General features: G+C 45.3%; 1 protein-coding gene across 6 annotated transcripts in view; it reads right to left on the reverse strand.

The window, feature by feature from the left end:
* The window catches only part of IPO11 (importin 11), a 555,951-nt gene that overhangs the window by 435,818 nt on the left and 92,164 nt on the right, over nt 1-27,969 (reverse strand). For all 6 annotated transcript variants that reach the window (XM_073584259.1, XM_073584261.1, XM_073584258.1 and 3 more), the window contains exons 8-9: nt 19,545-19,593; nt 7,269-7,339 (exon numbers count right to left, since the gene is read on the reverse strand). In XM_073584259.1, coding sequence (XP_073440360.1) covers nt 7,269-7,339; nt 19,545-19,593 — 120 coding nt within the window. The remainder of the gene's footprint in view (nt 1-7,268; nt 7,340-19,544; nt 19,594-27,969) is intronic.

Here is a 27,969-nt window from a genome sequence, read left to right on the forward strand (position 1 = left end):
AAATTGCGAATAAAAAAAAAAATTCTTTTTTTTTTTTTTTTTTTTTTTACAAATTACCAAATTTTTTTTCACCATCTAAATAAAAAAAAAAAAAAAGAGTACATGTTACTCGTACAGACGGACCTGAGAAATCATACTGCCAGGTCAGTTTTACCATATAGTGAACATGTTAAATAAAAAAAATAATTATGGAATTGAACTTTTTTTTACAATTTCACTGCACTTGTATTTCCCCCCAGTTTTCCAGTATACTATATGGTAAAATCAATGGTGTCATTGAAAAGAACAAGTTGTCCCACAAAAAACAAGCCCTCGGGTGACCATATGGCCAGAAAAACAAACAAACCTATGGCTCTTGGAAGAAGGGGGGGGAACGAAGACAAAAAGACGGAAAATCGCCAGGTAGTGAAATTGTGACCAACACCAGTCTTGATGAACCTGGGTCATAATGTCAGGGGGAAAAAACTTTTTTTTTTCAAAAAACATGGCTGGATCACGAAAGAACCATTATAGCCTATTTGATAAAGAAGCCCTCCTCCTCCTCCCATCAAATTTGTTATCCTCTTAATATATTGCACCCATCATATTATACAGCACTGAGCACTTACAATTGCTCATTTTGCCTTTCTACCCAGATAATTCTTCTCTTTTCCATTAGGTCTATGACATCACGTGATTAAAAAATGACTAACTGAATCTTACTAAACTCTATTTAGAACTGCAGTGATGTAGAATTGAGAAACTGGGTCTGAGCTGAAAAAGCAAATTAATGTGTATGCAAAATGTAAATGCATATGAACACATGACCTTTACACAGAGAAAATCAAAAACAAAACACAAAAGTGTTCATAGTGCATTGTGTGCATATATGGGTATGACCGCCCTGTTTCTGAGTTGGGAAATCCATCCTGTCTGGCCTATGCGTTTACTAGTGGTTCAGTCCCTCTGTCCTTGTTCACATTTACGTTACTTGACAAGTGGAAAGGTTTTAAATACAAGAGTTAGGACTGTCCCACAAGGGTTGCCGTGTTGTGGCGGGATGGCTTGTACATTATTTTGATCAAAATTATGTTAAATACCCTTATTATTATTACTACCTTCATGCAATTTTTGCAATTTATTTTTTACTTTTTTATTTAAGGATATTTGTTTTGTTTTTGGTTTTCTTAGTGATGTAGAATTGTAGCACTCATGCAGGGAAAAAAGACTCTGTTTCTACATAAAGCTTAGAAGGATTCAGCTAGTCAGTTTTTAATCACGTGATGTCATAGACCTAACGATAACGCTCATCAGAGTTGTGAAATCTCATAGTGGGTAGCGTGACTCGGAGACTCAGATAAGCGTTATCATCACCGATGTTCAGGGCAGCTGGGTGTCGCGACTCTGATAAGCGTGACGTCAGTACCCGGCGGCTGTGAATAGCTCTAAAGCTGCTGCTATTCAGTCGCCTGGGCCAGATTTGGGGAACACTTGACTATGTTGGACCAGTGTGGGAACATACTTTCTGCTAAACTGGTGAACAAGGGACAATCTGTTGTTTTTTTCTTTTCTTCTATGTTTTTCAGGTATCCATTTCTGGACTTCTGGACCACATTGAATTCGGTGGATTACTTTGGACAGGGCCGGCGTCAGCACCCAGGCACGTGCCTGGGCCCTAAGAAGGTGGGAGGACCCCACTCAACATCAGAGACACTGGAGCGCTATGGGGGCCCAGTACCAGCACCCGTGAAAGAGCCCCCATGACCCGCTTACTCAGGGCCTCTGTACATGCAATACTTACCTCTTCCTGTTCCACCACTGCAGCATCTTCTGACTGTGACGTTCAGGTCAGAGGGAGTGATAATATGACTAGTGTGCGCTCTCTGCCTGAACAGTCACAGTGCAAAGAGGTGGAAGACACCGATGCTGAGGAGTCCGGAGCAGAGCAGCTGCCAGCAAGCAGAGGTGAGCGTTTCATTTTTTTTTCTTTTTTATGTTTGGCGCATTATATGTTCAACATCATATGGAGCCCATTACATATGGAGCATCATATGGGGGCCATTATATATGGAGCATTATATACTGTGTGGAGCATCATATATGAAGCATTATATGGGCCCATCATATACTGTATGGAGCATTATATGGGGCCAATTCTGTTTGGAACAATATATGGGGCTCATTATACTGTATGGAGCATTATATGGGGCTCATGATACTGTATGGAGCAATATATGTGGCTCAGTATACTAAATGGAGCATTAAATGGGGCACTATGTGGTGCCCATATTATTGTATGTAGCAATATATGGGGCTCATTATTCTGTATGGAGCTATATATGGGACACATTATTCTGTATGGAGCATTATGTGATGCCCATAATAATGTATGGAGCACTATGAGGTGCCCATAATACTGTATGTAGGACTATACTGTCTGGTTTTTGAGCTATTGTAGAATGTACAATAGATATCACTCATGTAATGTAAGAAGTAAGTGAAATCTATCGCATTGCACTATACCTATATTTCTCTGCTGTATCTGTGCATCATGAATCATGGTGTTAAAGGGGCCCACTGAGATTCTTTCAGTCGGGCCCACGAAAACCTGCAAGTGGCCCTGATTTTGGACCTGCATATTTTTTGGTTTTTTGTTTAGAAATTTGTGAACCAGGGAAGGAGGGGGAGGTTTTTTTTTTTCCAAATAAAGTATTTTTGTGTGTGTTTTTATTTATGACTAGCTGAAGAGCCTGGCGCTGACCAGGCATAGTAACTAACTGTGGTTAGTTATAGCAAATTATAATTATCCTCCATCCCATAGTCCCGTGCCCATATACCCATCATATATATCCACGATCCCATAGGCCCGTGCCCATATACCCATCATACATATCCTCCATCCCAGTCGAGTGCCCATATACCCATCTCACATCCTCCATCCCACAGTCCCATGCCCATATACCCATCACACATCCTCCATCCCATAGTCCCGTGCCCATATGCCCATCATACATATCCACGATCCCATAGGCCCGTGCCCATATACCCATCATACATATCCTCCATCCCATAGTCGAGTGCCCATATATCCATCTCACATCCTCCATTCCATAGTCCCATGCCCATATACCCATCACACATTCTCCATCCCATAGACCCATGCCCATATACCCATCATACATATTCGCCATCCCATAGTCGAGTGCCCATATACCCATCACACATCCTTCATCTCATAGTCCCATGCCCATATACCCATCATACATATCCTCCATCCCATAGTCCCGTGCCCATATACCCATCATACATATCCGCCATCCCATAGTCCCATGTCCATATACCCGTCATACATATCCTCCATCCCATAGTCCAGTGCCCATATACCCATCACACATCCTCCATCCCATAGTCCCGTGCCCATATACCCATCATACATATCCTCCATCCCATAGTCCAGTGCCCATATACCCATCACATATCCGCCATCCCATAGTCCCGTGCCCATATACCCATCATACATATCCTCCATCCCATAGTCCAGTGCCCATATACCCAACACACATCCTCCATCCCATAGTCCAGTGCCCATATACCCATCACACATCCTCCATCATAGTGAATGGCGGGGCTTGCAACCTATGATGACATCAGCGTCGCCATGGCAACCATTATGACATCATAATGAGGGGCGGGGCTTGATACACACACTTTTTCCCCATTATGTTGATAGGAGCAAAATTGTTTGGTGAATTGGAATGCGCGGGGTTAAAATTTCGCCTCACAACATGGCTTAGGACGCTCTCGGGGTCCAGACGTGTGACTGTGCCAAATTTTGTGGCTGTAGCTGCGACGGTGCGGATGCCTATCCCGCACATACACACACACACACATACATACACACATACACACTTTGAGCTTTCTATATTAGATTGCTGGGTTAGTAATGGGGGTGTCTGCTAGACACCTGTCCATTACTAACCACAGAGCTTGATGCAAGCTGTGATTTTTGACAAATCACAGCTGATATCAACCTCAAGTATCATTACCCCGACTGCCATCGCACCAGGGCATTCAGGAAGAGCCCAGAATAGTGCCAGAACTAGAGCATCTAATGCAATGAGCCATTTCTAGGGCGGCTGAGAGACGGTAGTTTTAGACTGGGAAAGACCCAATAACTAGGGACATTTCCAGCCTGATAATATCAGCTCACAGCGCTGCGTTATCCTTCTGGCTATCAAAAATAGGAAGGACCATACGTCATTTTTTAATTAGGTTAATACAAGTATACTAAACTACCCACGCAAAGCACTAATTATATATCACACGGATATCTATCCCATATCTGTCTAATTATCTATCACCTAGTTACCTCTTATATAGCTATCTATTTCTTTCTTTGCACATCTTAAACAGATGTTCACGATCACTTGTATTCTGCATTCTATTCGAATACGTATCACACGGATGGTGCACACGGACGACAAACATGTACATGGAAAAACCCTTTTTTTTATTAAACATTCAGATTTTTAAACTGACACTGTCATTGGCTTACTTAATGGAACACACAGCTTCTTGAGAAGCTATTAGGATACGACCGATGTGCTGTATCCAAAATTAAAATTTCCACGTGGAAAAAAAAATACAGTACGTACTAGAGCACGCACAAGTCCTGATGTCATGAAAAGCCATCGTCCATTCTAGAGCGCGCACGTCCTGATGTCATGAAAAGCACAGTACATTCTAGAGAGCGCACATGCTGAAGTCATAGAAAGCCACAGTACATTCTAGAGAGCACACATGCTGATGTCATCGAAAGCCACAGTGCATTCTAGAGAGCACACATGGTGATGTCATCAAAAGCCACAGTGCATTCTAGAGAGCACACATGGTGATGTCATCGAAAGCCACAGTGCATTCTAGAGAGCACACATGGTGATGTCATGGAAAGCCACAGTACATTCTAGAGAGCACAGGTGCTGATGTCATGAAAAGTCACAGTACATTCTAGAGAGCACAAATGCTGATGTCATGAAAAGCCACAGTACATTCTAGAGAGCACAGATACTGATGTCATGAAAAGCCACAGTACATTCTAGAGAGCACACATGGTGATGTCATAGAAAGCCACAGTACATTCTAGAGAGCACAGATGCTGATGTCATGAAAAGTCACAGTACATTCTAGAGAGCACAGATGCTGATGTCATCGAAAGCCACAGTGCATTCTAGAGAGCACACATGGTGATGTCATAGAAAGCCACAGTACATTCTAGAGAGCACAGGTGCTGATGTCATGAAAAGTCACAGTACATTCTAGAGAGCACAGATGCTGATGTCATGAAAAGCCACAGTACATTCTAGAGAGCACAGATGCTGATGTCATGAAAAGCCACAGTACATTCTAGAGAGCACACATGGTGATGTCATAGAAAGCCACAGTACATTCTAGAGAGCACAGATGCTGATGTCATGAAAAGTCACAGTACATTCTAGAGAGCACAGATGCTGATGTCATCGAAAGCCACAGTGCATTCTAGAGAGCACACATGGTGATGTCATAGAAAGCCACAGTACATTCTAGAGAGCACAGGTGCTGATGTCATGAAAAGTCACAGTACATTCTAGAGAGCACAGATGCTGATGTCATGAAAAGCCACAGTACATTCTAGAGAGCACAGATGCTGATGTCATGAAAAGCCACAGTACATTCTAGAGAGCACACATGGTGATGTCATAGAAAGCCACAGTACATTCTAGAGAGCACAGATGCTGATGTCATGAAAAGTCACAGTACATTCTAGAGAGCACAGATGCTGATGTCATCGAAAGCCACAGTGCATTCTAGAGAGCACACATGGTGATGTCATAGAAAGCCACAGTACATTCTAGAGAGCACAGATGCTGATGTCATGAAAAGTCACAGTACATTCTAGAGAGCACACATGGTGATGTCATCGAAAGCCACAGTGCATTCTAGAGAGCACACATGGTGATGTCATGGAAAGCCACAGTACATTCTAGAGAGCACAGGTGCTGATGTCATGAAAAGTCACAGTACATTCTAGAGAGCACAAATGCTGATGTCATGAAAAGCCACAGTACATTCTAGAGAGCACAGATGCTGATGTCATGAAAAGCCACAGTACATTCTAGAGAGCACACATGGTGATGTCATAGAAAGCCACAGTACATTCTAGAGAGCACAGATGCTGATGTCATGAAAAGTCACAGTACATTCTAGAGAGCACAGATGCTGATGTCATCGAAAGCCACAGTGCATTCTAGAGAGCACACATGGTGATGTCATAGAAAGCCACAGTACATTCTAGAGAGCACAGGTGCTGATGTCATGAAAAGTCACAGTACATTCTAGAGAGCACAGATGCTGATGTCATGAAAAGCCACAGTACATTCTAGAGAGCACAGATGCTGATGTCATGAAAAGCCACAGTACATTCTAGAGAGCACACATGGTGATGTCATAGAAAGCCACAGTACATTCTAGAGAGCACAGATGCTGATGTCATGAAAAGTCACAGTACATTCTAGAGAGCACAGATGCTGATGCCATGAAAAGTCACAGTACATTCTAGAGAGCACAGATGCTGATGTCATGAAAAGCCACAGTACATTCTAGAGAGCACACATCCTGATGTCATAGAAAGCCACAGTACATCCTAGAGAGCGCACATGCTGATGTCATGGAAAGGCACAGTATATTATAGAAAGCACACGTCCTGATGTTATTTGCCACGCTCACACGCCTGATATGATCTAGATGTGTCTCCATTCTAGGAAACAGACACACATTGAGGCTATAGTTAGCGAACACAGGAGAGCGAAGCTTTCCCCAAACACAGGGCCATAGAGAGCGATCTGAAGTGTGAATTATGTGGGGATAGCTAGTGGTAATTGTCGCTCTACCGCTCCATATTGAAGCCTATTATATGTGCGATGTAATGGAGATGAAGCGCAGACCATGAACCGAGGAACATCAGAGCGAGCGGCATTCCTTGCGGAGCGCACGCCTCCTCCATCCTCTTCAAGCCGTGGGTCATTTTCTATCAAATTAAATGTTAAAAACATATTTCTAAAGGCAAAGGCATGTGGTGGCGATAAAGGCTTCACCCCGCACTTCAGCTGAAGTGGACTAAGTGACGATCGGAAAAAGGAATTAGCGCGGCGACAAAGCAGAGGTTTCATCGAATCCAGATCAATCACGACTTGAATGCAGATCAAGCCACGACATCGACGTGAACACTGAAGCTGCCGCTGCTGACGTCTTACCACTTTAGTGAATAATATGATGACCTTTTCCAGCCTTTCCCTACATGAATGTTCGGCTCCGACCCCTCGGCCTAAAATAAAAAAAATTTACAATTGATTAGAAAAAAAACAATCTTTATGCCTGGAGAATGATATAGAGTCATTCACCATCTTGCCCAAACACATCGCAGAAAAAAACTACTTACAATTCCAACAACTATTGGCTCTTCATCTTCCTTCTCCTACTGATTTCAGGGGACATCTCCCCCAACCCTGGTCCACCATCCCCCAACCTCGACCCCTACCCTACCTCATATCGAAACCACAATAATCTGATTAACATTACTTGCACTCCCTCATCTCAATCTTTTAATTGTGCCCTCTGGAATCCACGGTCTGCTTGTAACAAGCTTCCTTTCCTACACAACTACTTTCTGAACAACTCTCTTAATCTGTTGGCCCTCACTGAAACCTGGATTCAGGTTTCTGACACTGTCTCTCCTGCTGCCATTTCCTACAGTGGCTTACAATTCTCTCACTCCCCGAGACCCACAAACAGACCTGGTGGTGGAGTTGGCATACTCCTGTCCCCACAATGCACTTTCCAGGTCATCCCCCCAGTCCCATCACTCTTATTCCCTTCTTTTGAGGTCCACACCATCAGGCTCTTCCGTCCCCTCTCCCTCAGGGTAGCGGTCATATACCGGCCCCCAGGCTCACCCACCCTCTTCCTTGACCACTTTTCAGCCTGGCTGCCACACTTCATGTCCTCAGAACTACCAACCCTCATCCTGGGAGACTTCAACATCCCCATTAACAGCCCTAATTCCACATCTGCATCCCAGCTTCTATCACTAACCACCTCTCTAGGCCTCTCACAGCTTTCAACCTCTGAGACACATAAGGACGGTAACACCCTTGATCTGGTCTTCTGCCGGCTCTGTTCAATCTCCCACCTAAACAACTCACCGCTTCCACTCTCTGACCACAACATTCTCTCCTTCACGCTCACAAATCCTCGCCCACCCCAGCTCATTCCTACCTACCACACAGTCAGAAATCTACAAGCTATTAACCCTCAGACACTTTCAGATTCCCTACACTCATCTCTGTCCCCAATCTCCTCTCTTTCCTGTCCTAATCTGGCTGTTCATCACTACAATGACACTCTTAGAAGCACCCTTGACCAAGTAGCTCCCCTCACCCTCAGAACCTCCAAACACAGAGTAAAAGAGCCCTGGCTCACATCGCAAACTCAACTTCTCCAGCGATGCTCCAGGAGTGCTGAACGCCTATGGAGAAAAACCCGCACACCAGAAGACTTCATCCACTTCAAATTTATGTTAAGAACCTATAACGCTGCCCTTCACCTTGCCAAACAGACCTACTTCACCACCCTGATCTCCTCACTAGCCAACAACCCCAAGAAACTTTTTGACACTTTTCACTCCCTCCTCAGGCCAAAAGCACAAGCCCCTATCACAGACATTTGTGCTGATGACCTGTCCTCCCACTTTACAGAAAAAATAGATAATATCCGTCAAGAAATCTGCTCCCAACCACCAAGTGCTGTGACTCCCATCCCTTCCTACATCTCCCCTGGCTCACTCTCCACATTTGATCCCATCACAGAAGAAGAAGTCTCCAGACTCCTCTCTTCTTCTCGTCCGACTACATGCACTACCGACCCCATTCCCTCACATCTCCTCCAGTCTCTCTCTCCAGTCGTCACAACCCACCTAACTACAATCTTTAATCTCTCCCTCTCCTCGGGCGTTTTCCCATCCTCCTTCAAACACGCCATCGTTACTCCATTACTAAAGAAACCTGCTCTCGACCCATCCTGCACAAACAACTACAGACCAGTCTCCAATCTCCCCTTCATCTCTAAACTTTTGGAACGCCTAGTTTACTCCCGCCTTACCCGTTACCTCTCCATTCACTCCCTTCTAGACCCTTCACAGTCCGGCTTCCGCCCCCTACATTCGACTGAAACTGCACTCATCAAAGTGACCAATGACATTCTGACAGCAAAACGTAACGGTGACCACTCTCTGCTCATTCTTCTTGACCTATCTGCAGCTTTCGATACTGTTGACCACCATCTCCTACTCTCTAGGCTCCAGTCACTAGGCATTAAGGACACTGCACTCTCCTGGTTCTCTTCCTATCTCTCTGACCGCTCCTTCAGTGTTTTGTTCTCTGGCTCCACGTCATCTCCTCTTCCTCTTGCTGTCGGGGTACCTCAGGGCTCAGTCCTTGGCCCCCTTCTTTTCTCTCTCTACACGGCCCCAATTGGACAGACCATCAGCAGATTTGGCTTTCAGTACCATCTTTATGCTGAGGACACACAACTATACACGTCTTCCCCCGACCTTACCCCCGCTGTACTACAGAACGCCAGTGACTGTCTGTCCGCAGTCTCCAATATCATGTCCGCTCTCTATCTGAAACTCAACCTCTCCAAAACTGAACTTCTTCTGCTCCCGCCGTCTACTAACCTCCCTAAATCTGACATTTCCTTCTCCGTGGGTGGTACCACAATAACACCCCGGCAGCAGGTGCGCTGTCTGGGTGTTATGTTTGACACCAATCTCTCCTTTACATCCCATATACAATCCCTTGCCCGCTCTTGCCGCTTACACCTAAAGAACATCTCTAGAATCCGCCCTTTTCTCACTATGGAAACAACAAAAACCCTCACTGTTGCATTGATCCACTCTCGCCTGGATTACTGCAACGCTCTATTAATTGGCCTCCCCGTCACTCGACTATCCCCTCTCCAGTCCATACTCAATGCAGCAGCCAGGATCGTCCATCTGGGTAATCGGTACTCGGACGCGTCCGCTCTTCGCCAGTCCTTACATTGGCTGCCCATTCATTATAGGATCCAATTCAAAGTACTTGTTCTCACCCACAAAGCTCTCCACAGTGCGGCACCCCCTTACATCTCTTCTCTCATTTCTGTCTATCGGCCTAGCCGATCGCTGCGCTCTGCAAACGACTTTCGACTAACCTCTGCACTAATCCGTACCTCCCACTCCCGACTCCAAGACTTCTCCCGTGCTGCTCCTATCCTCTGGAATGCTCTACCCCAAGAAATCAGGACTATCCACAATTTGCATAGTTTTAGGCGCTCCCTCAAAACACACCTGTTCAGAGCGGCCTATCACATTCACTAATCAAAGTCATTCTCTGTGTAAGTGTGCGTGCGTAGCCCATTCACTATCTCCATCCATCCTTCACTCCTGCAAGATGGCTGGACCTTCATTGTAAATACACCATTGTAAATACACACCTGTACTCTGTATCTCCCTCACCTCATTGTAGATTGTACGCTCTCACGAGCAGGGTCGTCTTATTTCGTCTTATTTTGCTTTAATTATTGTATTGTTAGCGTTGTTACTTATGACTTGTGTTTTGAAACTGTTAAACTGTAAAGCGCTGCGGAATATGTTGGCGCTATATAAATAAAGATTATTATTATTATTATTATTCACCAAACCAAGAAAAGTGACTCATTCTCAATAAAGCTTTACAAATCAGTCTAAAATTCTCCTACAAGCCCTTCTCTCATGTGGATTAGATCCCTAGAAATTGTTAGATAAGCAGCAGAAACATGGATTTTTGTGATAACTGACCGTAAAATCCTTTTCTCCGAGACACCCACTGGGGGACACAGGTACTGTGGGTGTATGCTACTGCCGCCTGGAGGCTGACACTAAGTGAAAAAAAGAGGTTAGCTCCTCTCCTCCGCCGTATACACCCTTGCCCCGATTGCGGGCGGAAACCAGTTTGGTACAAAAGCAGTAGGAGATCAAACAAAAATGAGACAACATCAACCTTAATGCAGGTAACATGTCTAGAAAATAACCACCCTAATATCATACAGAGAGCATATTAATTAAACAAACAGAAGCCAACTTGGCTATCAGGGTGGATGCTGTGTCCCCCAATGAGCATCTCGGAGAAAAGGATTTTACGGTGAGTTATCACAAAAATCCATGTTTTTCCTTCGCCTCATTGGGGGACACAGATACTGTGGGACGTCCTAAAGCAGTCCCTGGGTGGGAAGTTGACTCTCTGAGCCAAGCTACATGCACCTGTCTAAAGGTGCACCACCGCTGCTTGGAAAATCCTTCTACCCAGGCTCGCATCCGCTGAAGCCTGAGTATGGATATTGTAATGTTTAGCAAACGTGTGCAGGCTGGACCAGGTTGCTGCCTTGCAAACCTGTTCCGTCGAAGCTTGGTGCCGAAGCGCCCAAGAGGCGCCCACTGCCCGAGTAGAGTGTGCTCTGATCCCTGCTGGAATCGGCGCGCCTATGATGCGGTAGGACTCCTGAATAGCCAAACAAATCCATCTGGCTATGGTTGATTTTGAGGCAGCGAGTCCCTTCCTGCGACCTTCAGGGAGCACGAACAGCGTGTCTGACTGACGAAAAGGTGCTGTCCGCGACGCGTACCTACTGAGTGCTCTCACCAGGTCTAACGTATGCAGGGCCTTTTCCACACGGTGTACCGGTGCTGGACAAAAAGAGGGCAAGACAATATCCTCATTAAAGTGAAACGAGGAAACGACTTTTGGCAAAAAAGGAGGAGCCGGTCTAAGAACCACCTTGTCTTTGTGAAAGATCAGAAACGGGGCTCGACAAGATAGTGCTGCCAGCTCAGAGACCCGCCTGATTGATGTTATAGCTACCAGGAACACCACCTTCCAGGAAAGGTATGACAAAAAGAGATCCTGAAGCGGCTCAAATGGAGCTTCCTGCAGAACACTTAGGACCAGGTTAAGGTCCCAGGCGTCCATAGGTGCCTTATAGAGAGGTACCAAGTGGGAGACCCCCTGAATGAAAGTATTTACCTGCAAGTTAGTAGCAATCCTGCGCTGAAAAAGGACGGATAAAGCCGATATCTGTCTCCTGAGAGAACTGGGGGCCAAGCCTGAGTCTACGCCAGATTGGAGAAAAGCCAAGATATTAGAGATGGAGAATCTCAGCGGAGAACAACCGTGGCCTCGACACCATGCAAAGAAAACCTTCCAGGTGTGGAGGTAAATTTGTGCCGATGCAGGCTTCCGGGCGCTAACCATTGTAGCAACCACTTTGCGCCCAAACCCCGCCTGAGTCAGAATTCAAGATTCAACGGCCAAGCCGTCAAACACAGGGCCCCTGAGTTCGGGTGGCAGATCGGCCCCTAAGAAAGTAGATCTGGGCACTCTGGCAGTCGCCATGGCACGTCGACGAGCAGCTGCACTAGATCTGCGTACCACGCCCGACGAGGCCAGTGTGGAGCCAGCAGAATCACTGGCACCCCCTTCTGCCTTGATCTTCTTGATGACCCTCGGAAGTAGTGGCAGCGGGGGAAATAGGTATGGGAGGCAAAACTGATTCTATGGCAGAACCAGCGCATCCACGGCGATTGCCTGTGGGTCTCGGGACCGAGCGACAAATACGGACACTTTGGCGTTCACCCTGGAGGTCATCAGATCCACATCCGGTGTTCCCCACCGTTGGCAAATCTGCTGAAAGACCTCTGGTTGTAGTGGCCATTCCCCGGACGCAAGCCCCTGCCGGCTGAGGAAGTCTGCCGCCCAGTTCTATACCCTCGGGATGTGGACCGCCGATATCACTGTGCGGTTCCTCTCGGCCAAGCGAAGCACGTGCCCTACCTCGCGCATGGTTTCCCTGCTGCGGGTGCCCCCTTGGTGATTTATGTAAGCCACCGCTGTGGCGTTGTCTGACTGAAAGCGGATGGGGCGGCCTGCTAGAAGGTGATGAAACTGTTGCAGAGTCAGCCGGATCGCCCGTATCTCCAACAAGTTGATCGGGAGGAGTGCCTCCTGTGGTCACCACCGTCCCTGGGTCGTGTGGTGGGGAAAAACCGCTCCCCAGCCGAGGAGGCTGGCGTCGGTTGTGACCACCAGCCACTGATCTGGGGGAAAGGGTTTTCCCTGAAGAAGGGAGGAACTGATTGTCCACCACTCTAGTGACTGTCTGACATGAGAGGACAACCGGCACCGATGATTGCGCGTGAACGGGTTCTTGTCCCAGGATGACAAGAGGGCGTGCTGCAGGGGGTGAACATGGAACTGGGCGAACGGGATCGCTTCCATCGCCGCCACCATTTTTCCTAGAATCCTTATGCAGAAACGGATGGTGTGAGGAACTGGTTGGCGAGGTAACCGCACTCTCTGCCGGAGGGCTAGGCCCTTGTCTCGAGGATAAATTAACAACCCTCAGAAAGTGTCGAAGATCATCCCTAAAAAGGAAATTCTCTGAGGTGGAACAAGGGATGACTTCTTTACATTGACCAACCACCCTAAGCGGGCAAGAGTAACTAGCGTGATGCTGACATTTTCCTCGCATGCCCGCCTTGAAGGGCCCTTGACCAAGAGGTCATCTAAGTAAGGTAAGACGACTATGCCCCAGGAGTGCAAGATGGCCATGGGGACTGCCATGACCTTTGTGAACACTCTGGGGGCAGTGGCTAGCCCGAAGGGCAGCGCTGCAAACTGAAAATGTTGACCGTTGATGGCGAAGCGTAGAAACCTTTGATGCGGAGGGAAAATGGGGATATGTAGATAGGCGTTCTGGATATCGATGGAGGCCAAGTACTCTCCCTGCCCCACTGCCGATATGACTGAACGGAGAGATTCCATCCGGAAATGTCTGATCCTGATAAATTTGTTCAGGAGCTTTAGGTCCAGAACGGGCCTGACAGTCCTGTCCTTTTTGGGGACTGCAAACAGGTTGGAATAGAAGCCCTGAGCCTCCTCCTTTTCCGGTACTGGAATGATGACTCCGCTGTGGCTGGGCGAATCGATGGCTTCTAGCAGAGTCTTTGCCCGGGTATCCACTTTGGGAAGACGGGAAAGAAAAAATCGTTTTGGGGGTACCTGACAAATGCTATCTTGTACCCTGTGGACACCAGCTCTCTCACCCATGTGTCGTGCGCGACATTGAGCCAGGCGTGGTGAAACCAGAGAAGGCGACCGCCCACCTTGTTGGTGTCGCCTGGCAGATGCCCTGAGTTATTTGGCTGCAGATCTTTGGGACCTGGATCCTCTTGACCTTGAACCGCCGGACCCCAGAACCAAAAATTAGTCTAATTCACTGCACACTCAAACAGATTTTATGCAAATGGGAGTTCATTTTATTACATGTGGGAGCCAAACAAGAATATATAGCACACAATAGAAGCGATATACAGTCATATGTTAAAGTTTGGGCACCCCTATTAATGTTAACCTTTGTTCTTTATAACTATTTTGGTTTTTGCAACAGCTATTTCAGTTTCATATATCTAATAACTGATGGACGCAGTTATATTTCTGGATTCAAATGACGTTTATTGTACTAACAGAAGATATGCAATCTGCATTTAAACAAAATTTGACCGGTGCAAAAGTATTGGCACCCTTATCATTTTCTTGATTTGAACCCTCCTAACTACTTTTTACTGACTTCCTGAAGCACTAAATTGGTTTTATAACTTCATTGAGCTTTGAACTTCATAGCCAGGTGTATCAAATCATGAGAAAAGGTATTTAAGGTGGCCACTTGCAAGTAGTTCTCCTATTTGATTATCCTATGAAGAGTGGCATCATGGGCTCCTCAAAACAACTCTCAAATGATCTGAAAACAAAGGTTATTCAACATAGCTTTTCAGGGGAAGGATACAAAAAGTTGTCTCAGGGATTTAACCTGTCAGTTTCCACTGTGAGGAACATAGTAAGGAAATGGAAGAACACAGGTACAGTTCTTGTTAAGCCCAGAAGTGGCAGGCCAAGAAAAATATCAGAAAGGCAGAGAAGAATAATGGTGAGAACAGTCAAGGACAATCCACAGACCACTTCCAAAGACCTGCAGCATCATCTTGCTGCAGATGGTGTCACTGTGCATCGGTCAACAATACAGCGCACTTTGCACAAGGAAAAGCTGTATGGGAGAGTGATGCGAAAGAAGCCGTTTCTGCAAGCACGCCACAAACAGAGTCGCCTGAAGTATGCAAAAGCACATATGGACAAGCCAGTTACATTTTGGAAGAAGGTCCTGTGGACTGATGAAACAAAGATTGAGTTGTTTGGTCATACAAAAAGGCGTTATGCATGGAGGCTAAAAAACACAGCATTCCAAGAAAAACACTTGCTACCCACAGTAAAATTTGGTGGAGGTTCCATCATGCTTTGGGGCTGTGTGGCTAATGCCGGCACCGGGAATCTTGTTAAAGTTGAGGGTCGCATGGATTCAACTCAGTATCAGCAGATTCTTGACAATAATGTACAAGAATCAGTGACGAAGTTGAAGTTACGCAGGGGATGGATATTTCAGCAAGACAATGATCCAAAACACCGCTCCAAATCTACTCAGGCATTCATGCAGAGGAACAATTACAAAGTTCTGGAACGGCCATCCCAGTCCCCAGACCTGAATATCATTGAACATCTGTGGGATGATTTGAAGCGGGCTGTCCATGCTCGGCGACCATCAAGCTTAACTGAACTGGAATTGTTTTGTAAACAGGAATGGTCACAAATACCTTCATCCAGGATCCAGGAACTCATTAATAGCTACAGGAAGCGACTAGAGGCTGTTATTTTTGCAAAAGGAGGATCTACGAAATATTAATGTCACTTTTATGTTGAGGTGCCCATACTTTTGCACCGGTCAAATTTTGTTTAAATGCAGATTGCACATTTTCTGTTAGTACAATAAACCTCATTTGAATCCAGAAATATAACTGAGTCCATCAGTTATTAGATATATGAAACTGAAATAGCTGTTGCAAAAACCAAAATTGTTATAAAGAAAAAAGGTTAACATTAATAGGGGTGCCCAAACTTTAACATATGACTGTAAATAAGACGTTTCGGCTCAGCCAGAGCCTTTTTTCACTTTATCGCTGAAATACAAAAGGCATATATCAGATATAAAAAAATGAAATAAAAAGAAATAAAACATCAAAAAATCATTATATCAAACGATTCTCCCAGTGTATCATAGTGGTAAAGATATATACATATATACATACAATATAATAATCCATAGTTAGACAAAAATATGTCAAACAGCCTAGTAGACAAGCACCAAATAGAGCTATAATATGAAGGAAGGTATTACCTTAATCCTGAATTGGAAATTTGCATAAGGTGCAGAAGGGGAAGAAAATCTCTCAAGAAGACAGCCCAAGAGAGGTGGCTGAACCAGAACCAAGGCCGGGAACCGGCTCCGCCACTTCCAGAAGCGCCCATCTCTGCTGCCGCCCGGAAGAAGTTAAGGGCTTCGGCCCTGCGCCGCTGCAGGAGCCGTCCCCAGCCAGCCACCTCTGTCCAGCTCAGGTAGAGGGGAGGGGGGCCATCGAAAAAAGGACGGTGCAGGCACCCTAACTCCATCTAACCCCTTTCAGGGGTGAGGAGAGGAACCACCCGCCGCCTTGCCGCACCGCAGTCTTAGCATTGGTGGGGCAGTGGGGGCCGCACGGACTACACTTGTGCCTCTGTGCAGCCTAGGGTTTCAATACCCTAGGGTGGACAGGGCTAAGTCCGGCATCATGTCCCACGGAGACACGTGGAGGGACACTCACACGTGCTCGCCCATTGTAGGTTTGGGGAGATTGGACCCTTTCAATAGGGTCCGTCGCCCGTATCTCACCTCCATGGTCTGGCAATATCCCACGTTGCGGGAGAGGATATGTGGAGAGACACTCGCACGTGCTTGCCCATTTTTGGTTTGGGGAGATCGGACCCTTTCAATAGGGTCCGTCACCCCTGTCTTATCTTCATGGGGAAAAAGAAAAAAAAAAAAAATTGTCTGGAAACAGACAGACGTGTGCCTCCAACAGACACTAACACTAAGCAAAAACTGGTTTCTGCCAACAATCGGGGCGAGGGTGTATACGGCAGAGGAGGACCTAATCTCTTTTTTTCACTTAGTGTCAGCCTCCAGGCGGCAGTAGCATACACCCACAGTACCTGTGTCCCCCAATGAGGCGAAGGAGAAAACTTAATTTTGGAGCATCTTTAGAAGTCTGCATCATGCCATTCCTCTACTATTCCTCCTGGAAATGTAGGAATAAACTGAGAGCCCCTTAATTCAATCCCGACAGTCAGCACAGACAGGACAGCATCAGACTGTGTAGGGACACGGCACGTCAGCAAATCCTGTGCGTCCCCCTTACTCTGGAACTCACTACCCCGACCGGGCAAATGTTTCCACATTCTAAACCTTCAAAAACAACATAAAAAAAATCTTTTGAGGAAAGTCTACAACCTACAATAACCCTGCTGCCACCAACACACCACTACATGAACAGCTTCTACCCTCGCCTACCGTCTTCTGCCCTCTATCATCTTCTTCTACCCTCACATGTCTTCTCTATCACTGTACTAGTCAATCACCAGGTGTTTGCTACCTCATCTGAGAGCAGCATGATATAGGGGCAGAGACCCTGATTCCAGTGATGTGTCACTTAATGGACTGTTGGCTGCAGTTTCGTAAAAAAAAAAAAATAATGCTTTCTCTGTTGCAGATCTAGCAGTTCGTTGAATGCCGAGCTCTGTATGGTGAATACCAGCTGAATACCAGGGGAATACCACTGAATACCAGCTTTCTGCCTATGCACGACGAACACAAAAAACTGCCAACCAGCGGTGGTGGAGAGCTCATGAATATGGAACTACATGGCAGAAGGTTTACTAGTCCTCTAGTGATAATCTTCTGCTGATAAAATAGTGATTTTATCAAAACTACAGCAAGCAACAGAATATGGGACATAGCACTAGAATCAGGGTCTCTTTCTCTACACTATGCTGCTCCCAGATTAGGAGGAAAAAAACGGAGCCATATGTTTGAAGCTCCCTGTACATATTAGATAGCTGTCAAACAAACAATGTATTTACACCCTGGAATTACCTTTCTTGAAAATCATAAATCTCCAGGTAGACTAACAGAGCTGCATATGGCAACATTTAGTGTTCTTTTATGGGGAATGTAAGTATTTGCTAGGACAGATTTATCAGGAGAGTAGACAGGAGTCTCACACCGGTGCATCCTCCGCTCATTATATCGCACAAGTGTCTACAGCTTTGCCTGTACAGCTCGTCACGGAAGCTTATGTGACTCGCAGGAGTGGGGGCTTCACTGCCACTTATAATATATAAGATACTTTAGTGTAATTTATTATTTTCCCCAAAATGACAAATATGTTTCTACGGAGATGTTTCACTGAGGAAGGAAAAAACCAGGAGGAATTTAAAAAAAAATTAAAAAGTTTGTTAGTTTATGAACTAATCTAAAAAATGGCACAAAAAACAACAACATGTACTACAGCACTATCTTTTCACATTTATGCTTATGAACAGACAGTTAAAATGGAGCCTGTCACCCCCAATATGGAAATTAAACCATTTCTCAATTATACATTCATATAGGGGACTGCACCCCTATAGAAATCAGACTTGTAATACAGATTTTAATTATGCTTTGTTACATATGTAGATGGGTGGGCATCGGTTCACCCTTGGTGTGGCCGAGTACACTACTATGCCCCTTCAATTACTGTCCTGCTCACCTGCCCTTGTGATGATTGACAGGACTCCGCACATGGAGGAGATGAGACCTCACACAGTGTCAGTGTGCGCAGGCGTCCTTTGATCCCTGTGTCCTGTCGGCAACGGCCACTCGCTGCACACAGGATGGCACAGCAGCGGGCGGCCGATGCTGACAGGAGAGTGACACTGTGTGTGCTCTTTTCTCCCTCTACTAAAAATTCAATATGTAGGGCTCCAAAGTGAACGTTGTCAACCACCACAAGAGGAGGATCAATGGATGGTAATTAAGAAGAACTCCTCCTCCTCCCACCAGAGTATTTAGCCTCTTAATATAGTGCAATCATCATATTATACAGCACTGTGCACTTACATTTGCTCATTTTACCCTTCTACCCAGTTAATTCTTCTCTTTTCTCTGATGTACAGGAAGTCTCTTGTCCTGCACTTATCATTCCCCTCTTCACCTCCTGACCGAGCGGCTCCGCTCCCCCCTGCTAGGGACTTTTGCAGTGACTCAATCCTCATACAGAGAAAATTGACCTCCTGTTTCTCCATAGAGCTTAGAAGGATACAGCTAGACAGTTTTTAATCACATCATAGACCTAATGGAAAGAAGAATTAGCTGGGTAGAAAGGCAAAATGAGCAACTGTAAGTACACAGTGCTATATAATGTCCAAATGGCTTAATTTGAGAATCGGAGGTGAAAAACTCCCTTTAAACATAAAAAATACATTATTATTACTTACTGCATTCTAAAAACTGCCTTATTCGGTCAAACACGGCATGAAGAAATCCCTGCAAGAAAAATAAATAAATCAGTTTCACCATCATTTACTTATGATCAAGAAATACTGTATCCAGGTTACAAGAAAGTGTGAGGTTTTTTTTCATCTGTGACTTGTTATATCAATATATCCATCATCATAAAGAAATGCATCATGTTGTACAGAGTCCTGTCCGCAGCACATCTATGATACCCACCATCTAATACTCTGTAGATGATTACGGGGCGGCGATCCTGAATATACTGATGTGATCAGCATACCACATGGAACACAGGAAATAATTATCTCCAGAATATCTGATGTTTATATAGTGCAATACTATTCAAGACTGTTGTGGTCATTGTCTCTAAACCTGTGCAGAGTTGACTGTGCAGGGAGGGGGAGGAGGCGAGCTCTGACTTCTCTCTAATATGAATGGAGGATTTTATCTCACCTACTTTATTTAGGGGCGCTACCATTCATTGTAATTATGTCTGTGATGATAATGAGACTGCTAAAAAACGAGCTGTACAAAACAAGAAGTGCCAGGAGCAAAAGTGAAAGCACTGAAATTAAATCACTAAGCAGGAAACATCGTGGAATAATAGAAATCAAAGGATGGATAGAACTGATAATAGGTAAATTATAAAAATAATCAAAACCATTTGAAAATTGTGTTTCCATTTTTTTAACAATCAAGTATAACATGCCCACACTTGCACTCCTTGGCTGCTACCAATGAGGATATTAAAAAACCTACAAGAGACAAAATGAGCAAAAACCCTGCTGTAACTAAATAAGTAAAAAGCAAAAGTGCATTTAAATAACACAGAGTTCTTAGTAATACTGTTTTTGATCAAAAATAGCATAAAAGCCGTCCCACCGTCAACAAGGTGACTCTGATCGGGACGGTCCTGCACTGTCTAATATTAAAAACCTTACCATGTGTCAGAGTTGACCTCAGTGTGTGAATAAGAGCAGACAACAGAATCGGGTCCCAACCAGTGGACACCAGTTAGGGGAAGCCTTTAAATACAATTTCCAGCTCAGGAGAGGGAGGCCACACCTCAACTTGCAGAAAATGCAAAAGTACAAAGAAAAACACAAAAATTGAGCTTCGTTTAAGTTGAATATTAAGAATTTTCTGAGGAATGCCCTGCCATGCTGAATGCACTTAGGCAATTCATCAAGATCTGCTACTGGCAGCTTCTTGTGCGATTGCCGACCAATGACGTCCCAGATGTGCTCGATGGGAGGCAAGGCCGGAGATGTTGAGGGCCATGGTGGCACGTTTAGGCCTCACACGCTGCTCACAGTGGCACCAGCAATAAGTAGCACTGGTTCTATGATCAAAACAACATAGCACCGAGCTTTTAGCGTACCTGTCCTGGAATGAAAGACTACAGAAGTCCGGCTAGCGTACAAACCGCACAATATAATCCTGGGGGTAAGACCAGTGTGACGTTCCCTCAAGGCGCAAGATTTGCAAATGAACAAAATTTTTCAATTTGAGGTATGGGGGAGGAGTGCAAAATCCAAATTTTTTTAGCCACTTGAAACCTCAAAAATGGATGCATGCCAGTGGTGATACTAGTCACAAAATTAGAGGATCAAAATCAGCCAATAATAACCTCCCTGATAGCAGACACGGCGTTAAGTGTGGGGATTTCTACCTATGGTGCTTAGACACAATACTGAATCACTGGAGAGGTCTTAAATATTTTAATGACGTCAGCGGTAGTCAGTGAGGCTGAGCGGAGTCCCTGGCTCACCTGAAGTGAACTCGATAGCATGGAAAAGTTTCTGAACTTTTTCCCACGCTGTCAGATCACCTCAGGTCAGCCGGGGAGTCCGCTCAGTCTCAGTGACGTCCGCGGTAGTTGGTGAGACTGCGCGGAGTTCCCGGCTGACCGGAGGTGAACTGACAGCGTGGGAAAAAGTACAGAAACTTTCCCACGCTAATCAGTTCATCTCCGGTCAGCTGGGGCGTCTGCGCAGAGATGAATTTATTCCGCAGTGGTTTACAGCAGGCCGGTAGCATTAGCACCATTCCCTGTTGTAAACTAGTTAACCTCTTGTAATGGATTGCTGCGGGGGACCTGACTGAACGGCGGGGAGGTATGTATATTGTTGTTATTTTATTTCATTTTTTTTACAGAACAAGGGCTTTTTTGGATTGGCAGAATAATAAATTTTGTCAAAAACTTTGTGTATTTATTTAATTAAAATATTTTTTATTTAATGTGTGTGTGTGTTTTTTTAACCCTTTACCATTCTAGGGTTACTAATGGAGAGGTGTCTTATTGACACCTCTCCATTATTAACCCGGGTTAATGTCACCTGTTGTGAGTTCATTTTTCCCCTTCATTACTGAGGCCCGAGGAACTCCCTCTTCTGGTAAAGAAAGGTAGTGAGCCTGATTGTCAAACACCTGAGGCTGATGATTGTGATTGGCTGAGTGGAGTTACGGACTGGATATAATGCTGCCGACGCCCTTCTGCCCTGCGGGTGATTTCTCTGTGGGATCCTTGGAGACCAGTCTGAATTCCTGCTCCTCCAAAGCTAAGTTTGCTGCTCTGCCTTTTGCTTTTGTGCTTTGACTTTGTTTTTGCTTTGTTTTTCTGGATTTCTGCCATTCCCTGCTGGGGTGTGCTGAATTCATTTAGCTCTGTCTTCTGAAAATACCTGAGTGCTGATTCAGTTTTTGAAGCCTAGCTGCTTCAGGGCCTTTTTCATATCAGCTGGTTGGCTTATGTTTTTGATAGGGTTTTGGCAGATTGCAGACAGCAGCCTTCCTGTCCTTTCCTGTCTAGGTAGTTTTGTGGCCCCGTCTTTGCTCAGTCTATCTTTCTGTCTGTGTTAGTGTTTTCATCTTGCTTCACCGTCATTATATGTTGGGGGCTGCCTATTGCTTTGGGGTCTGCTCTGGGGCAGTTTAGATTTCCCCTTTCTTTCTTTAGGCCTATGTATTTCTCCGGCTGTGATCGAGGGGTCTAGGGCATCGTAGGAACCCCCCACGGCTACTGCTAGTTGTGTTGATAGGTTCAGGGGTCTGCAATCTGATAGTTGCCAACTTCTCTGGTTTTCTGGACTTAGCTTGTATTTCTGCTTTTGCCTCCTACGGTGACTCATTCATAGCAGAATCACCGGCCATACCGCAGATTCTAGGGTACTCAATAGCAGGAAAGAATTGTAAAAAAAAAAAAAAAAAAAGTGTGTATATTTTTTCCTCTATATCTCTGAGGCCGTAGGGGGAATTTTTTTTTCTCTCAATGGAGATAAAGCAATTGTCTGATCGTGTGGAGCAGCTCGCTGCGGAAGTGCGGGGAATTTCCGCATACCTTGCTCATTCACATGCTGCTGAACCAAAGATTCCTACACCTGATGTAATTTTTGGGGATCGGTCTAAATTTTTGAATTTCAAAAATAATTGTAAATTATTTTTTGCCTTGAAGCCTAATTCGTCAGGGAGCTCCGCGCAGCAGGTTAAAATTGTCATCTCTTTGCTGCGTGGCGATCCCCAGGATTGGGTGTTTTCTTTGAAACCAGATGATCCTATTCTGACTAATGTGAACGCATTCTTTCAAGCTTTGGGGTTGTTGTATGACGAACCTAATGCCTTTGATCAGGCTGAAAAGACCCTGCTGGCATTGAGCCAGGGTCGTGATTCTGCAGAATTGTACTGTCAAAAATTCCGAAAGTGGGCAGTACTTACTACCTGGAATGATAATGCCTTGGCTGCTCTCTTTCGGAAGGGGTTGTCAGAAGCCGTAAAAGATACTATGGTGGGATTTCCTGTTCCCTCTGGTCTTGACGATTCTATGTCATTAGCCATTCAGGTTGATCGGCGTTTGCGCGAACGCAAAGCTGCACGAGAGGTGTTGCCACCTGTTGAACAAATGACTGAACCTATGCAATGTGATAGAGTTTTTTCCAGAGAGCAGCGTCAGGAGTTCAGAAGGCGTAATAAGTTGTGTTTTTTCTGTGGAGATGCCTCGCATATTATTTCTGTCTGTCCCAAACGAGAGAAACGCTTTGCACACACGTTTTCTGTTGGGGGTGTTCAACCTAAGATTCTTCTGGCTATTACTCTGATCTGCTCCCTGTCCACATTTTCCGCCAAGGCGTTTGTGGATTCGGGAGCAGCCCTAAACCTAATGGACTTGGATTTTGCTAAACGTTGTGGATTTCCGATGACACCTCTGCAGACGCCTATCCCTTGAGGGGAATTGATGCTACTCCTTTGGCTAAAAATAAACCCCAGTTTTGGACCCAGGTGGTAATGCGGGTCGCCCCAGACCATCAAGAAAATTGCAGATTTCTGGTGTTGCATAATCTGCATGATACTGTTGTTCTGGGGTTTCCCTGGTTACAGATTCATAATCCAGTTTTGGATTGGAAATCTGTGTCTGTGGTGAGTTGGGGTTGTCGGTGTGCCTTTAGTGAGGCTCTGGTGTTTTCTACCTCTCCTCAGTCGCATGATGTTCCTGATTATTTGGCGGACTTTTATGATGTATTTAGTGAGAATGAGTCTGCGTCTCTGCCTCCTCATAGGAGTTAAGACTGTGCAATTGAACTGAGCCCGGGGTGTAAATTCCCCAAGGGTAGGCTCTTCAATTTATCTGTACCCGAGCACGAGGCTATGCGATCCTATATTAAGGAGGCGTTGGAGAAGGGTCATATTAGACCATTCTTGTCACCCTTGGGTGCCGGTTTTTTTTTTGCAGCCAAAAAGGATGGATCATTAAGACCTTGTATTGATTATCGTGCCCTCAACAAAATTACTGTTAAATATCAGTATCCGTTACCCCCTGATTTCTGATCTATTCTCCAGAGTTAAAGGTGCTTGCTGGTTTACCAAGCTTGACCTCAGGGGGGTGTATAATCTTATTCGCATTAAGCATGGGGATGAATGGAAGACGGCGTTTAATACTCCGGAGGGACATTTTGAGTACCTGGTGATGCCTTTTGGGCTCACTAATGCCCCTTCTGTCTTCCAGTGCTTCATGAATGATATTTTCCGAGATTTTGTCGATAAATTTTTGATTATCTATCTGGATGATATTTTGATCTTCTCCAAGGATTGGGATTCTCATGTGGAACATATTCGGACTGTGTTCCGGATCTTGAGGGAGAATTCCCTGTATGTCAAGGGATCTAAATGCCTTTTTGGAGTACAGAGGATTTCTTTTTTGGGATTTATTTTGTCCCCGTCAACTATTGAAATGGACCCGGCCAAGGTACAGGCCATTCACGATTGGGTTCAGCCCACTTCTTTGAAGGCCCTCCAGAAGTTTTTGGGTTTTGCTAATTTTTATCGGAAATTTATAGCAACATTTTCTAGTATTGCCAAGCCATTGACTGATTTGACTAAAAAGGGTGCTGATGTGTTAAATTGGTCTCCGGAGGCTGTTTCTTCTTTTCAGGAGTTGAAGCGAAGATTCACCTCCGCCCCGGTTTTGCGGCAACCTGATGTCTCACTTCCATTCCAGGTAGAGGTGGATGCTTCTGAGATTGGTGCAGGAGCTGTTTTGTCCCAAAAGGATCCTGTAACATCTAAAATGAATCCCTGTGCTTTCTTTTCCCAAAAGTTCTCTCCATCTGAACGTAACTATGATGTGGGGAATAGGGAACTGTTGGCCATGAAATGGGCATTTGAGGAGTGGAGACATTGGTTGGAGGGAGCTAAACATCAAGTCGTGGTCCTCACTGACCACAAGAATTTGATTTACCTAGAGTCGGCTAAGCGCTTGAACCCTAGACAGGCTAGGTGGGCCTTGTTTTTTACACGTTTTGATTTTGTGGTTTCTTTTCTTCCTGGAACAAAGAATGTCAAGGCAGACGCCCTCTCTAGGAGCTTCCTTGCTGATTCTCCTGTGGTGACCAAGCCTGCTACCATCTTAGGCGAAGGGGTAGTTCTTTCTGACATCTCGCCTGATTTGAGACGTGCTCTGGAAGAGTTCCAGGAGGACAAACCTGAGCGTTGTCCCAGTGGAAAGTTGTATGTTCCTGACCAGTGGAAGAAGAGAGTGATGTCTGGAGTTCATTGCTCTGCTTTGGCTGGTCATCCAGGTATTTTTGGTACTAGAGATCTGGTGAGTCGGTTTTTTTGGTGGCCCTCCTTGTCTCGTGATGTCAGGAATTTTGTGCAGTCCTGTGGGACGTGCTCCCGGTCTAAATCGTGTTCTCGCTCTAGTGGGTTGTTGATGCCTTTGCCTGTCCCCAAGAGGCCATGGACTCATATTTCAATGGATTTCATCTCTGATATGCCTGTCTCTCAGAGGATGACTGTTATTTGGGTGATTTGTGATAGGTTCTCTAAGATGGTTCATCTTGTACCACTCCCTAAGTTGCCGTCTTCCTCTGAGTTGGTGCCCCTGTTTTTACAACAGGTGGTGCGCTTGCACGGGATTCCTGAGAACATTGTATCTGACAGAGGAGTGCAGTTTGTGTCTAGATTTTGGAGAACTTTCTGTTCCAGGCTGGGAATTCAGTTGTCCTTCTCCTCTGCTTTTCACCCTCAGACCAATGGGCAGACAGAGAGAACAAACCAGACCTTGGAGTCATATTTGAGATGTTTTATTTCTGCTGATCAGGATGATTGGGTTTCATTTTTGCCCTTGGCCGAATTTGCTTTGAATAATAGAGCTAGTTCTGCCACTTTGATGTCACCTTTTTTTTGTAACTTTGGGTTTCATCCTCGATTTTCTTCAGGGCAGGTGGAGCCCTCTGCCTGCCCAGGTTTTGACACTGTGGTGGAGAGAATGCATCAGATCTGGGACCAAGTAGTGGATAAGTTATCTCTCTCCCAGGAGAAGGCCCAGCGGTTTTCCAACCGACATAGGACCATTGGTCCCCAGTTTAAGGTTGGTGATATGGTGTGGTTATCATAAAAAAATATTGCTATGAAGGTGGCTTCTCCTAAGTTTAAGCCTAGATTTATTGGACCTTACAAGATTGTGGAGATTATTAATCCGGTCTCTTTTCGTTTGGCTCTTCCTGTCACATTTAAAATCCATAATGTGTTCCATAAATCTTTGTTGAAGAGGTTTGTTGAACCTGTTGTTCCAGGGGTGGCACCTCCAGACCCTGTATTGGTTGAAGGTAACATGGAGTATGAGGTAGAGAAAGTACTGGATTCCCGTCTGGCTAGACGGAGACTCCAGTATTTGGTTAAGTGGAAGGGTTATGGTCAGGAGGATAATTCCTGGGTCTCCGCCTCTGATATTCATGCCAAACGATTGGTGCGTGCCTTTCATCGGGCTCACCCTGATCGCCCTGGTGGCATAGTTGAGGGTTCGGTGACCCCTCCTCAAGGGGGAGGTACTGTTGTGAGTTCATTTTTCCCCTTCATTACTGAGGCCCGAGGAACTCCCTCTTCTGGTAAAGAAAGGTAGTGAGCCTGATTGTCAAACACCTGAGGCTGATGATTGTGACTGGCTGAGTGGAGTTACGAACTGGATATAATGCTGCCGACGCCCTTCTGCCCTGCGGGTGATTTCTCTGTGGGATCCTTGGAGACCAATCGGAATTCCTGCTCCTCCAAAGCTAAGTTTGCTGCTCTGCCTTTTGCTTTTGTGCTTTGACTTTGTTTTTGCTTTGTTTTTCTGGATTTCTGCCATTCCCTGCTGGGGTGTGCTGAATTCATTTAGCTCTGTCTTCTGAAAATACCTGAGTGCTGATTCAGTTTTTGAAGCCTAGCTGCTTCAGGGCCTTTTTCATATCAGCTGGTTGGCTTATGTTTTTGATAGGGTTTTGGCAGACTGCAGACAGCAGCCTTCCTGTCCTTTCCTGTCTAGGTAGTTTTGTGGCCCCGTCTTTGCTCAGTCTATCTTTCTGTCTGTGTTAGTGTTTTCATCTTGCTTCACCGTCATTATATGTTGGGGGCTGCCTATTGCTTTGGGGTCTGCTCTGGGGCAGTTTAGATTTCCCCTTTCTTTCTTTAGGCCTATGTATTTCTCCGGCTGTGATCGAGGGGTCTAGGGCATCGTAGGAACCCCCCACGGCTACTGCTAGTTGTGTTGATAGGTTCAGGGGTCTGCAATCTGATAGTTGCCAACTTCTCTGGTTTTCTGGACTTAGCTTGTATTTCTGCTTTTGCCTCCTATGGTGACTCATTCATAACAGTCACCATTCCATAGCAAGGTGATATTTATTAACTGATTATTATTAACCCATGAGCCACCGCTAAAGGCCATGGGAATAGAGAAGGAATCTTCTGGGGTGGGGGCAGATTTTTTTTTAGCCGGGGGGGGGGGGCAAAAACAATGGTGCCTCTCTAGGTTATTAATATCTGCCCTCACTCACTGGCTTTCCCTCTCTGTAGGAGAAAATTGCGTGAGACTCCACACAATTTTTTTCCGTGATTATAGCCTTAAATTTAACCCCTAGAGTTCCAAATTTTTCC

The sequence above is a fragment of the Dendrobates tinctorius genome, unplaced genomic scaffold (genome assembly GCF_039654945.1).
Source record: "Dendrobates tinctorius isolate UK_male_01 unplaced genomic scaffold, ASM3965494v1 ptg000083l, whole genome shotgun sequence".
Lineage (NCBI taxonomy): Eukaryota > Metazoa > Chordata > Amphibia > Anura > Dendrobatidae > Dendrobates > Dendrobates tinctorius.